We start from the raw sequence: 15,438 nt of genomic DNA on the forward strand, positions 1-15,438 counted from the left end.
TTATATTATAATCCTTGCATTGTCTATAATCTAAATAATTTCATACGATATAAGTAGATAGATCAATTTGGGTGTATATAGTATATGGCCCTGAAGCCCTTTTATTTACAAATCGACGATAAAACTTGATTTTGGTTTTTATTTATTTCGGGATCATATGAGAACATCATCAAAGAGCATACGATTCCTAACAGTTTTGTTACAGATTAAACAACAAAAAGGATATGAAGTCGCACAAATATGAGTTTTTAGGTTTCTAAAAATATGACTAAAAATAACATTTGAAATCTAACGAGACAGCACCTGTTTCATATTTCTAGTACTTAATCACAGTCCAAATTAAAAACTTTCTTGATCTTTATGTTATACTGAATCTTTTTTTTTATAAAGTTGTTTTTGATCTTAACCCTTTATTATGTTCAGAGGAACTTTATAAAGTAGTTTTTGATGCTAACCTTTTATTATTTTCAGAGGAACTGAGAAAAAACTTAAGCCAGTGCGCATGTCATGGTGAGCTTTGATTAAATTAATGTTAACGTATATTTATGAAATTTCTCTCAATTCATACAAATACAATAAGTATACTTTTTCTAGGATATTTTAGTAGATTCTTTGTTTGTTATGGTTAAGAAAACATGTGCTTTCGTTACTGATACCGAATTCATCAACGATTACACGTATACACAAACTTCCATTGACAGTATTTTACATAAAATTACTCATAAGCAGATAGTAATCAAGCCAATACCACCCGAAAGGTAATATCATTTATTATAATATATTTCATTGATCTTATATATTCAATATTTTTCCATTTGACATAATTTTACCGGTTACGTCATCATACTAGCTTTGATGGTTACCACTAGATGTGGGCTTTGAGGGAAATGGTATTTCTTGAAGGACAGGGGGCTTATACATAAAATGTCCTATATCAATTACTGCCGCTGCGATGCGACTGAGCTTCAATTTTATTAGGTTTTCTTTTAATTTGTAAGAAGGTTTCCACTCATCAATATCCCGGATGAATTCGATAATCAGGGAAATCTGAGGATCAGTATTTTTGCAGAGGGGAGGGGGAGTACTGCAAATAAGTTCTATATTTAAACAGGAATTTTCTTAATAAGTAACCTTCTTTTCGGATGGCAGGCGTGTATTTATTTTTAGCTGACAGCTTATCCTTGGAGGAAATTTCATAAGTCATGTCGTATTCAATTAAAACTCATCAAATAACATTTAATTGGTTAGCAACAAAACAAATAAAAACTGTTTAAAAAATGCCTGTTTTGAAGCTGATAAGTCTTTTAATTCAACAGAAACAGAATGTCACGTTGTCTGCACTAAAAACGAACCGATGCAGACAGACATCGGCATAGCGAACGAGTTGTGATAAATAAACTCCATAAGATGGTGCCAAAGGTGTACCACCTTCAAAAGAGAGAAAGATGGTGTCAAAGGAACATCACCTTCAAAAGAGGAAAATTTAAAATAGGGAAAGAAAAATTGTCCCTTTTGTCGTAAAATTTTGTGAAGAGTTTTTCCATGTAAAACTGAAATATCTTAATCTAGGAAAGGACTGTTATTACCGTTTATATTTGATTTATTTAAAATTAGTTCCTTTGGGTAAATTTCGACCGTATATGTAAACAATTCTTGAATATGTAACAAAATATCTCATCAAGATAACGAAAAGTCTTGTTGAATTTATCAATGAAACGCAATTTTGACGGGTCGTTGCCGAGTTTTGTCATGAACTGTGATTCATAACAGTACAGGAACACGTCTGCTATCAAAGAGACGCAATTGGTATCAATAGGAATACATGTCTGTTCAGAAAATCTGATGCCGCTCATAAAAAGAATGGCACTTAAAACTCATCTTTTATACTATTTTTTCCTGTGGCAGTCCAAATACACGCCTTTCATCCCGCTAGACCCCGGTAACATGAACTACCTATTCCGTTGATTAATATTTGGTTTTCGTTTTTAACATGTCTGATATATTTGCCACTGAAAGTAAAGCTAACAACAATCCATCAATCAATCTTTTACAAGTGAAGCGCAGAGAAACAAAATTATTTTGAAATTTACACCATCATAACAGCAATGGTGTTTGGTGTTGGCTATACTCTTTGAGAAAGATAATCCATAAGCAGCAAAAAATTTAAAAATATGGTTTATATGCAACCATCTGTTTTCATCTTGCGTAATGTTAACGATCATACAACCACTAAATGGCAATGTAAATAATTCAGTCAAACTATGCATTGTACATATTGCAACCATATTTTTGCAATTAAATAAATCTACGAGAAAAAAGTTTGAAGTTTTAAAATAAGATCTCATAGGTGACTGAGGCGTGGGTTTTACTTAACAGATAAATATGCTTGACAGTTCATTCTTATAACAATCGAGTGTAATCACAAAATAAACCTTGCTTTGCTATCATCAATTTTCTTATATTCAAATGAAACTTATTCAGCTCATTTTCCGTCATAATTTCTCAGGGTAAAGTCTCGGTAGATTTTTGTTTGTGATTTCCAATCCATTGACAGAAACACAAAGATGATTCACGCTACGCTAATGCCCTTAATTGAAATTTTACAGGTCGAAAAAAAAAAACAGTTCATAAGAAGAAGAAACTATGAATGAATTGTGTTGTAAATGAAAGAAACATATCGTATAAAAACAACAATTCGATGAAGGCTTTCCAAATCAATTTTGACAACTAATTTTAATTCATATTTGTTACTTTCAGATTCCCACATTGTCGAGATGGAATTTTGGAAAAAACAAGAACTAATGTTTGTTGAAACGCCTGCCGTAAAAAAGATTTCACAGATCCTTGAATCAGAATATGCCGTCTTAATAGTAGGTAAACCTGGTATTGGTAAGAGCATTTGGATGCATCATGTCGCTTTAAAAAAACTTTAGGCTACGATTTATAGTATAATACCATGTTCTGGAATCCAGGATATAGTTCAGCATTATAAAGAGGACGAAAGGCAGGTGTTTGTTCTTGACGATATTTGTGGACGGTTTGCACCTAGTGTGTTGGAAATTGAATACTTGATAAAAAATTAAGACAATTTAAAATGGATCCTGGAAAAGGGAAAAACGAAAATAGCAGCAACATGCCGTTTAGATATTTTCCGAGAGGAAACATTTAGTAACTCATGTACTTTTTTTTCATCAAATATCGTCAACTTGTCTGCGGAATATCAAAAAAAGGACAAATTAAAGATAGGTATTAAGTATTTAACAAAAACTAATAGTGAGTTGTTGAAAGATCAAAATGTTGAGTTTACACCTTTAATGTGTTATCTATATTCTAAACATGAAAATTTCATTTTGATGATTTTTTACACTGTCCTTACGATACATACCGAAATGAATGGGAAAAGTTAAAAGCAATTTACCCACAAAAATAGTGCTCACTATTTTTATGTGTTATTCACAATGGCATTATCAAGGAGGAATTATTTGACATCTTTAATGAGAGAAATAAGAAAAATAAAGATGTCTTGGAAAACATTTACGAAATCTGCGAAATGAATCGAGGTACATCTAGAAGTAAAATAAAATCAGTTTTCGTCAGCATGATTGGAACTTATGTATGGAAAACACGAAATGAATATAGAGTAATACATGACCAAATGTTTAATTTTTTATGTTCTTATTTTGGTTCCAAGGAAACGCTGGTCAGATGTATATTGCGTTATTCAGACATCCGAGTTTTGAATGAACGGACACAATTACAATCTATTAATGAAAAACATAACAAATTTACTATACTGATATCAAAGAAGTTTGAACAGGATTACTTTGAGGGAATAAAAAATGATTTACAACTTGGCAAACTGTATCAATGTTTTTGCAATTCACAGATGAAGCATGTAAAATATAGGGCTTCATTTCTCAATTTATTACAAACCATAGATTACAACTTTCTTTTTAAACAAATATGTCCGAGAACTTTTCTTCACTATATTCTCACACTAAAGAAAGAATACAATGAAGACTCCTAAGATGCGGTTGACGATGATAATCTGTCGGAACTTTTTATCACATCATGCTTCCGAGGATATTATGATATAGTTCATTTCTTTATCACCAAATATGTCGATTTAAAGTACTGTTATTCATTCAATACACCTCTGACAGCTGCATGTAGTGGAGGAAATGAGAAGATTGTACAGTTACTTATAGACAAAGAATGTGATCTTAACCAAACTGATGGTATGGGAGAGACACCTTTGACAGTTGCTTGTTCTGAAGGAAATGAAAAAATAGTACAGATACTTATTGAAAGAGGATGTGATATGAACCAGGTTGGTTGTATGAGAAAGACACCTCTGACAGCTGCTTGTAGTGGAGGAAATGAGAAGATTGTACAGTTACTTATAGACAAAGGATGTGATGTTACTCAGGCTGATGGTACGGGACAGACACCTTTGATAGCTGCTTGTACCGGAAAAAATGAGAAGATAATACAGTTACTTATAGAAAAAGGATGTGATCTTAACCAAACTGATGGTATGGGAGGGACACCTGCCTGTCGTGGAGGAAATGAGAGGATAGTACAGTTACTTTTAGAAAAAGGATGCGGAGTTAATCAGGATTATGGTATGGAAGAAACACCTTTGATAGCTGCCTGTTGGGAAGGAAATGAGAAGATAGTTCAGTTACTTATTGACAAAGGATGTGATGTTACCCATACTGATGGTATGGAAAAGACACCTATGACAGCTGCTTGTTGGGGAGGAAATGAAAAGATAGTACAGATACTTATAGACAACGGATGTGGTATTAACCAAGTTAATGATATGGAAGAGACACCTTTGGTAGCTGCTTGTTGGGGAGGAAATGAGAAGGTAGTACAATTTCTTATAGAAAAAGGATGTGTTATTAACCAGGTTAATGGTATGGAAGACACACCTTTGGCAGCTGCTTGTTTAGGAGGAAATCAAAATATTGTGCAGTTACTTATAGACAAGAGATGTGATGTTAACCAGGCTGATGGTAAGGGAAAGACACCTCTAACAGCTGCTTATAGCGGAGGAAATTATAAAATAGTACAGTTACTTATAGACATAGGATGTGATGCTACCTAGGCTGAACGATGTGACAGACACCTCTGACTTTTTAATAATATACAAAGGATGTGATATTCACAGACTGATGGATTGACACAAACTCCTCTGCCAGCTGCTCTAAGGGAAGAATTGAGATGATAGTTTATTGACTTAAAACATGTGGACGTAGTCAAGCCATGCTGATGATATTGGACAGGCATCTCTGACAGCTGCTTGTTGAAAACAAATGAGAAGATGGTACATTTATTTGTAGACAAAGGATGTTTCTTAACTCGGCTGATGGTTTGGATAAGACACCTTTGACAGCCGCTTGTTCTTACGGAAATGAAAATATATTACAGATACTTATAGACAAATTATGTAATGCTAACCAGGCCGATGGTTGGAGTGAAAAATCTCTCACAGTAGCTTGACATAGAGGGGGGTTAGAGGATAACATATTTACTGATAAATGAAAGAGCTTATGTTATAAATGCTTAAAAAAAAAAGAACAGACTTCTAATGTACCCCGCGTTGCACATATTTTATCTATCCAAGGTACAAGGACAATAACTAGAAGACTTTTTTTTTTGGTTCTTTAAAACAAATTATAATATACTATAAGTTTTATAAAAATCTGGCAAGAATTGTACCCGTGAGAGCGCTAACGAGGCCATTTTCCATAAATTTAATATTTCCAAGGGGCACAACTCTTTAAAAAAAAAGTCGTTAGGCCACCATTGTAGAACTTGTCCGAGATATTGCTGTATTAAGCTATAGTATAGGTTTTATAAATATCTGGCAAGAATTGTATTCGAGAGAGCGCTAACGAGATCATTTTCCATAAATTTAATATTTCCAAGGGGCATAACTCTTTAAAAAAAACGATCGGCCACCATTATAGAACTTGGCAATAACTAGAAAACCCATTTGTTTTGGTTCTTTATCAAACAAATTATACTATACTATAAGTTTTATAAAAATCTGTCAAGAATTGTACCAATGAGAGCGCACGGACGCACGGACAAACGGACGGACGGACGACCGGTATTTCTATGTCCCCTGCAAAAGCGGGATATCAGCCAGATAAACAAATCACTTCCAGATTATGTTTAAAAGATAAAAACAGTAAATGTTTTAACTGTTATCAATTTTGGTTTGGCTTTGTTCAAGTGTTTCTTGCTTTTAGACAGAAAATTATCTACCTTAATACGAGGCTTTGTTATGCCTTATTTCAAACTCCTAGTATTGAACTGTGCAAGCTGCATCAGATAAAAATTAAAATTTTCTTCATCTGCGACTGCATAATTTGAACACATTACTAACCATTCAGTTATGAGAGTTGTGAAAGTTGCTTTTAAACACGAAAAACTAATATACCAAGGGTCATTCGAAAACCATTTATCCAATGAAAAAGATGACACCATGGCCAAAAAATAAAAACGACGGAAGGACAAACAAAGGAGATAAACATTACATATAAAACCAAATACTGAGCAACATAAACCACACCATCTCGGGTAATTTAGAATGGTCAGCAGTTCCTGTTCCACGTACCAGTCGTGTTGCGCAAGAAAGTGTAAAAAAATTGGCATTGTGGAACATATATGTAGTCAACTGAGATACAGATATTCAGTAACGGTTAACAAGCCATTATAACTTTCGAAATGAGGACTTCATGTTTATCATTAAAATTGGTTGTCGATTTCTAAATGAAAGTCAAGATATGAGGCCGAATTAACCGTATCAGTGGTATCATGTATTTCAAGTTCATTTAGATAGATGCAGTCAAAAAAGTCGACAAATGTGCAGTAATTTAGTGACAGGACATCATCACCTTTATAGTGCAAAGTGAAACTGATAATACATAAAGCCAGCTTCTTTTTATTTTTTCTTGTTGAGCTTCTGTATGAAGTCTGCATTATAAGAATAAAGGAACAGGTCGGCAAGTAGATAGGCACAGTTGGTTCTTATATAAATGCCGATAGAAAATCAGATCTTCAAGTTTAAAATGATGAATGCTATGCTAAAGGGTAGAGTGACCAAATGTTTTAATAATACAGCATGCAGAGAGAAACTTTGATTGAGTGTATTCTAACAGATCTTTTGAATTTGTTTGTATCCACATCTGATTGACATCATCCCTAAGGTAGATGTTATTTATTTCGAATGATGTTTCGTATAGCCCTTGTCATATAACGGCTTTTGAAAGGAAACTTATGTATTTTGGGTATACAGTATAGTGAATGAATATCCAATTCATTATCTTTGTTATACATTAAAGGTACCCTCTTTACTACACAAGATGTGCCTCTCGACAACTAATGTCTCTAATGAGATGCTCGAAGGCCTTTCACCTGACGATTATTGTAAAATCATGAAAGTACTTGTGAATATTAAATGATATATGCATGATCCGATGATGATGTTGTAAAATCGTGTAGACAAATATTTCGGCTGCAAAAATGTGAAAATTATATATGGCATTCATACCAGTGGAATGACTGTTAAAAGTCTATGTCTTCAGTGTTTACTTACAAGTCAAACATTATTTGTTCCCAAAACACGTATAATAAGCAGGCTGACAAAAAGCTTGGTTATAAGGATTAATCAGCTCTCACCAGCAAATGTGAAAAGATTTTGGTGCTACGGAAATCCAATACGGGTGGCTCGGGGAAGATCTTGGATAGTGTATTATATTTCTCAATTTCTTTCCAATATTCACATGAACGGTGTCATGATTTGTCAAATTTAGGATGATAGGTCAGCACGGCTGATGCAGTTAGCACGGGAGAAACCACTGTTAACGTCTTTTCATTTGTAGACCCAATTTTTCAGATCATCGCGAAGTTCTTATAATCGCTTTTTCACAGTATTAGCAAGTGAAGCAAGTCTGCTTTATTTTGATGGCCTGGCTGTACGGATTGCTCTTGGTGCAGTGTTTTTTATGACAACTCAGAGGAGAAAGATATTGATGTTTGTCTATAGGCTTGCTATTCAAATCTGTAAACATGATTTCAACCTTCACTAGTGTGGCAGTTTCAATAAATGGGATCTTAGAGGCAGGGATTTCATTAATGAACTTTAATGACGGGTGGCAGCCGTTGGCATGTAGAATGAACACATTTAGTTCTTGTTCAATATTCATTTTTTTTTCTCCAAGAGCATTGTTAAGGAATAATAGTTAAGTTCCCATCACGGCTATCAGTTACTACTAATGGCTTGTCATATCGAGATGTAACTATCTGTTGTTGATTATGGTCAAAATTAATACTGGTTTCATTAACATTCGATATCAGTTCTCGTTTGTTTTTAAGTTGTACTTGTCCACAACTTTTCTCAGTTCTTTGACTTAATTGTCAATTTTCTGAGTACAAAAAATTCAAGGCTTACTTCTCTTTTCTTGGGCCTTACACATTTCCAATTTACATATTACTAATCCTTCTTTTGTTCGACCTGCTTCCCTATAGTGCAAATCATATTTACATCCAGAAGAATCAATTTCCTTCTACAATAGCCTTAATTAAATCTTGTTAGCTTTTTAAGGTGATCTGCAATCTATGTCGCTTTGACCTCTAGTAAACAAAGTAGACAAGGTAAAATGCATAGCTGATGATTCTGGATTGTGTATTCTTCATGAACACTCTAGCTCCTTTCCGTATAACTTCTCTCGTTCTTTTGACATGTTAACTGTCTTTCTATTTAGGATGTCCACTGTCTTAAACTAAATTGAAAAATAATCAAGACAACAAAAGAACTGAAAGTTCGTTAACCTAAATTTCTTTTAATTTTACCCTATCCTATTAAATTATAAAACAGATACAAATTCTATGATATGTATTGCTTATGTCTCCATTTTGAAATGCACGGAAGCGTTTTCCTACTGTTTGGAGTAAACTCGTTAAAACACATAGGAAAGAAGCATTATTCTGCATCAATTATTTCAGACTATAATGATAACGATATTTGATATTAGGATCAAATAGAATAAAGAATCGAGTAGGATTTTCTAGTTCAATACTGAAAAATGGTATAAGTAGAGTAGTTTGCAGACGACGAAATATTTGCATATTTGCATTTGTTTATGGCAGTGACATTTGTCATTTTTCACTTGCGTCAGATGAGACGATATGTCAGAAAGACCGACACAGAGTTACCAGGTATAAGCAATTAATAAAAAATTCGAAACAATTCAAATGATAAAACTAATGGTTAACTTATAACAATACCATTTACAAAAAAAAAGTAATTAAGACAGGCATGAACTAACGGCAACCACTGAATTAATGGGTGCTTGCTTGTGACTGGCACATCAAAAATATTGCGGGATTAAAGATATATATGTGAACGCTCAACCTTCCTCTAACCTGGAACACTTGTGTTTGTATTTTCGCTGTATGTGATCTACTTGATTTTCAACTTGAAAGATTGAAGGATATACCGGTAAACACATGCCTGTGTAAAGTCAAGAAACTCAGTCTAAGGAAAGTGCGAATTATAAAACCGTTTCTTATGTAGAGTAGTGATATTTTCTTTTGACAACGAGATGCATTGTGGGAAAATTGCAGACAAATATCACATTTGTTACTAGAAAAGAAGATTATTTGGTAAATAATTGTTTTCCTTTTTAAATCAGGGACGTTTACAACAGAACAAACGTCTATATAACTTCAAATGCATTTTATACATTTAATTCCAAGTTTTTTGTATTCATACAAAAAATATAGGCAAATTTGATTAAATGAAACCTATATGTACGATCTATTATTTTGAAGTGTATAAATAATAAGACAATAATGTAGCAACGACAGTGGATTGTATTTTCAATGTGTTCGATTGCCTTTTAAGCTATAATCACTTGTAATAGATTGATACTGCTATATATTCTTATATAAGTGCGAATTTTTCTAAAAAAATGTGATATGTTTTTATTATGAAACACTTATTTATGCGATACTTTTCTCTTATGAAAACAATAACAACATTATTACAATATGCATTTCAAACAAGAAACATCGTCATTTGTGCATGACAATTTAGATGGATAAGCTAAATTATCATCGCTGACACTGACATTTCGTACATTGTATAAAATGAGGAGATGGGGTATGGTTGCCAATGAAACAACTATCAAACAGATTCCATTATGACACGAATTTAAGCAATTATAAGTCAACGAACGGCCGTGAAAAGTGAGCAAAACCCATACAGACCGCTATGAAAGAACATGACAAAAAGTGAAACGTTTCAAATAAGAAAAACAACGATCTGATTAATGACAAAACAAAACGAAAAACAGATATAACATACACCAGCTGACGACAACCACTTCATAACAGGCTCCCGACTTGGTACATACAAAATATGGTAGGTTTAACATGTTTGAGAGCGCTCTACGTTCCTCTTACCAGGGACACGGTGTACCAGCAAAACATAAGAACTACCCGTAAAAAAAGAAATGGCTTGGCAAATGAGATCGGCACGAAGCACAAATACATATCAAGTAGAAAAAGACACACAGTACCGATCTAAGAGTACTCGCAGCTACTCAAAGTTATTAAAAAGACAATAACAACTACTAAATAAATCGTGTTCTCCCAGACTAACGTTTTAATAAGTACACATTCAATTGATTTAGTGTAATGACGTCATAAACAGTAAATGTCATAACATAAGTGCATTAATTTGACAGGATGAAGGACCATAGCTTTTTATAAATGTAAGAAAACCCATATTTAGTTATATCTAATTTATCAAAAACACAATAACATTGAGAATGGAAATGGGGAGTGTGCCAAAGAGACAACAACCCGAGGCGGGCTTTAGCTGGCCCCTAAAACAAAATGTGTACTAGTTCAATAAAAATGGACGTCACACTAAACTCCAAAACATATAAATGAACTAAAATTAAAAAAACATACAAGTCTAACAAAGGCCAGAGGCTCCTGACTTGGGACAGGCACAAAAATGCGGCGGGGTTAAACATGTTTTGTGAAATCTCAACCCCCCGTCCCCCTATACTAATCTAAACATTTTACGGTTGCACTTGATTATATTCCTTAAAAACGACATTGAAATGTAGGTAATGATCGAATTCAGATTCTATTGATTTTATAGTTATGCATAAATCTCACCTGTTTGTCGCGTTTGAAGTAATCCCGGAACTAATCTATTGATGTTTGTTTATATCAAACATATTTTTCATTGCCGAAAACATCTTTTTTTTCTCATGAAGTGTCTGCATATTTACAATTTCATAGTAGGAAATATCGCTACTACACATAAGAAACGTTTTTTTTTTTTTCAATTCGCACTTTCCTTAGACTGAACCTTGTTTCTTTCATTATAATATCTTTATGTTTTGTCATCATGAGAATGTGGTGTTCATGGTAGATATGGTTGATATGGACTGTTAAATCAGTTTAAACTGTTTTAGACTCCATTTTGAACAATTGTTGAACACGAGATATTGCATAGACAGTTGTCAATTGATTTAGACCGTATGTTGACGTCTTGGTATCTTTTGGGTTTTGCATCGTTGGATTGCATTTGAGTTGACATATGACCCAAACCTTCTTTTGGTCATATCCACAATATAGCCACCGATACAGGAATATAGTACGGTGGGATTTCTATACTATCATAATTAATTAATGCACTTTAAACGTGTATTATGCAACACTATGCATTCTTAAATACGGTATGATATAAATTGTTTTATATATTATTTGTCGTTTAATGTACCGGTATTGTAGTGTTCAATGTTTTATATATATATATATAGATATAGATAGATTTAAGCTTATTGTACTGAAATGTACCTAATTTTGTTGCTAAACTTGTGTGTGTGTGTTTTTTTTTTGGGGGGGGGGGGGGTGTGAGATTGAGTTCTTAAAGTGGTTTAATGCCCCAAGCTGGCGACTCTGTCAGTGATCGACTCCACTAATATTTAAATTTTACATATCCTTTAGAAATTGTTGATTTTGTCTAGGACAGTCTCTGTTCACTTTTACAAATTTTGTGGCGACCTACAGAAATTTAAAATTGTGTGTTAATTGTTATTTTTTACCGAGTGTAGAGGTATCTATATGAGATTTCATGTATCCTTGCGCTACAGTCTCATAGACTCATACCTCAAGTTACTCTTATCTATAAAAAATAAAACGTAAACCAATGTCCTAAATAGGAAATGGTTCCACGTGCAACAAAAAATTTTAAAGTATTCTGACCCATCCTTCATACTTCTAAGAAGAGTTTGCCAGTTATAAAGGGCTTTGCGAAACAAAGATTTTTTAAACACCCATGTCAAGGCTCCCATGTCAAGGCTCTATTTCAGCTTTTGTTAAAACCTCAAAATCTTTTCGACTGACATATAGACAATATCATAGCGTTTGTAATACCAACAAAAGACGGATAATACCAAAGAGGCAATCATATATCGTAATTTGAAGAGACATGGACAACACCATGGAAAAAACAAACAACGACGAAACGACAAACAACGGTCTACAAACCACTACTTTATTATTCGATTATCTTTCGTTAGAATATTTATTGCAGCGTCCGATTAAAACAATCAAACGACGTGCTGATTTTTTAAGAGTTCTATATGATCACTAGATATCAGAAATAGCCGATAAAAACGAGTTTAAAAAACTTAGATATTCATAAGCAGGGTGCAACAGTGATAATAACAAGAGATTACAAGTCTGTGGGGATTAGAAAAGGTACTGTCAAAATTCGTAAAAATTATATTGTGTAATTAAATAATTTTTCAATGGTTTCTAAAACTTAATATATATATATACAACCTTTAAGAGAGTCCGCTGTCATCATTTTCTTACATTGGCTCTTCTAGAAAATATTACAGTTTTTGTCTGTTATGTTAAATGTCTATTTAATTGAGAACAATACTCTCTCTCTCTCTCTCTCTCTCTCTCTCTCTCTCTCTCTATTATATATATGTTATCTTACTTGAAATAAATGATACACATACAATACCTCTTGTATTTGATGTAGTTTTCTTGTTTTGATTGTGAGAGGACGTAGGTTTGATCATGTTTGTGTCAACATAACATGGTCTCTTGTGGAGAGTTGTCAATCATACAACATCTTCTTTTTATATTAACAATGGTTTTTACGGCTTTGTCGCTAAATACTCAGCATTTTGAGGTAGAAGCAGACTAATCAGAGTCAGATTAACACTTCCGGGCTGGATGACGTATGTTTTTGTGGATTGTTAACCTGTGAACTCGCACAGGAAATCCGGCTTAATGTGTCGGTCTAGTATTGAGCTAGATTCCTATTTCTATCGTCACAAAGTATTCTCGTTATGTATGGACTGGTAGTATAATACATCAGTCCATTATATTGTTTTTTGTGTTTAACGCTTATTTTAGCACTATTGGCTATTACATAGCTTTTTGATTTGTGGAGAGCAGGAATTCCAAGAGAGAGACACCGTCTTTGTGGAGTGTGTTTTAGTTAAAGGATAAACCTTTGTTAATCTTGTATATATATTTTTTTTAATTTTATCTTATTTATATGTTTCGGAGTTTAGTGTGACGTCCATTTTCACTGAACTAGTACACATTTAGGGGTGAGCTGATGCCCGCCTCCGGGTGCGGGATTTTCTTGCTGTGTTGAAGACCCATTGGTGGCCTTGGGCTGTTTTCTGCTGTTTGTTCGGGTTGTTGTCTTTTTGACACATTCCCCATTTCCATTCTCAATTTTACCTTTTTTTACATATACCCTGCATATATCGTATTTGAGTTGGCCTTCAAAATGATTTGATTCGAGTGCCATTGGGAAAATTTAAGATTTTGTTGACGAAAGACACGTCTGGTGTACTAATTTAGACCAGGTATCACTGTTTGGATTTTACACCACAACAATTTTATCAATAATGCAAATTTATTGTTCATCGTTGTTGTCAATCTTCCGATCAAGATTTATAAAATGGGTGGGGTAAAGTTAAAAAAAACAAAACATATATGAACCCAACAACATTTTCATGTGTTAATAGTCCTAGGTCAGAATCCTTGAAATAAGTGGTTGTATCACCCATCTTGTATACTGATTAACGTTACTTAAAGAAAGGGATGAAAAAAAGCAGATTTTATTGTTCCTTTACAATTTATTAGACACCTGTCAGTTGTTAAATAATGTTTGCTGACATCTAGATGTTTTTTGCATTATTTGTCGTTAGTTTGCTGTCTCATTGCCATATTACTCACATCGCATTTTTTAATGTAAAAAATGATATTTATGAAGCGAACAAGATACTTAATTGGCTTTTCAATCATCCTTTGCTAATAAACAGACTTATTGACAAAGTTATACACATAAACAATAAATATCAAAATAAATATAAAAAGTTCGCAATAAGAAGTCAAATATAGAAGTCAAAGTTTCATTGCGCATAACAATAAGATATCATATGAAAATAAGGAGATTTGGTACGATTGCAAATGAGAAAACTATCCACCAAAGTTCAAATGAAGTGGTTGTAAGCAATTATAGGCAACCGTGACAAACAAAACCTGTCTCCATTACAATAAAACTGACATGTTTTATATTGTTTATTAATACTTTTAATCAATGATCAAGAATTGGATTGTGTGTATGGGTCATCTTTTATGTATAGGTTTGATAATACTTGGTCATGTTTTTTGAATATTTAAAGCCCAAGGCGTAGCCAGCTATAATTTAAGTTAAAAAGAAAAAAAATAAATATTTCCTTAAATGGTAATAAAAAAAGCAATGGCTAACTGAGTAACTAAGGTATGAACTTTAAAAAAAAAAAAAAATTTTATTTCAAAATTACAAAATTATTCTGCAAATTTTATATATTACTATGTTTACTAGCCAGTATATTCATTGTCAACTCCCCCAACCCAACCCAACCAAAACCCAAACCCAAACCCCCAACCCCCCGTAAAAATAAAACAAAACCAAACCGCCCATACCCAATCCCCCACAACACTTAACCACGAAAATCAAATGGCTGTCCCTTACATTATAACCTGCTCCTATTAAGTATGACGTCACTGCGCTCAATTCACATTGTTGTATTTTTAGCCGTTGCATACAGATAACTATATTTGTACACTTGAGACATATTGGGTTATGACCTTGTTTACATTAGGATAAAAGTTCACTCATAACTTGAATCCATGATGGACCCAAAATCGTAAGTTGATCTTTTAACATAACATAATTGTTGTATTTTCAGTCATACCATTAGTGAAAGCCTTAATTGTTAAATTTCTTTTTAGATCGATTGTCTCTTAGTCATTTCAAATTAATGTAATGTGTAGTAAAATTTTGTCACGTGTTATAAGTGACATACTGTACACAAAATA

The 15,438-nt window shown here is 33.3% G+C and overlaps 2 protein-coding genes across 45 annotated transcripts in view; one reads left to right on the forward strand and one right to left on the reverse strand.

Annotated features, from left to right (window-relative positions):
* Positions 1-15,438, reverse strand: part of LOC127719523 (collagen alpha-1(XII) chain-like) — a 565,245-nt gene that overhangs the window by 99,549 nt on the left and 450,258 nt on the right. The window lies entirely within an intron of this gene.
* LOC127719526 (sulfotransferase 1B1-like) overlaps positions 15,123-15,438 on the forward strand; it is a 51,170-nt gene continuing 50,854 nt past the window's right edge. Inside the window, exon 1 of the mRNA XM_052225731.1 lies at positions 15,123-15,266. Within this exon, the coding sequence (XP_052081691.1) occupies positions 15,250-15,266 (17 nt within the window). The 5' untranslated portion in view covers positions 15,123-15,249. The remainder of the gene's footprint in view (positions 15,267-15,438) is intronic.

Source organism: Mytilus californianus, unplaced genomic scaffold (assembly GCF_021869535.1).
Source record: "Mytilus californianus isolate M0D057914Y unplaced genomic scaffold, xbMytCali1.0.p SCAF_11, whole genome shotgun sequence".
Classification (NCBI taxonomy): domain Eukaryota; kingdom Metazoa; phylum Mollusca; class Bivalvia; order Mytilida; family Mytilidae; genus Mytilus; species Mytilus californianus.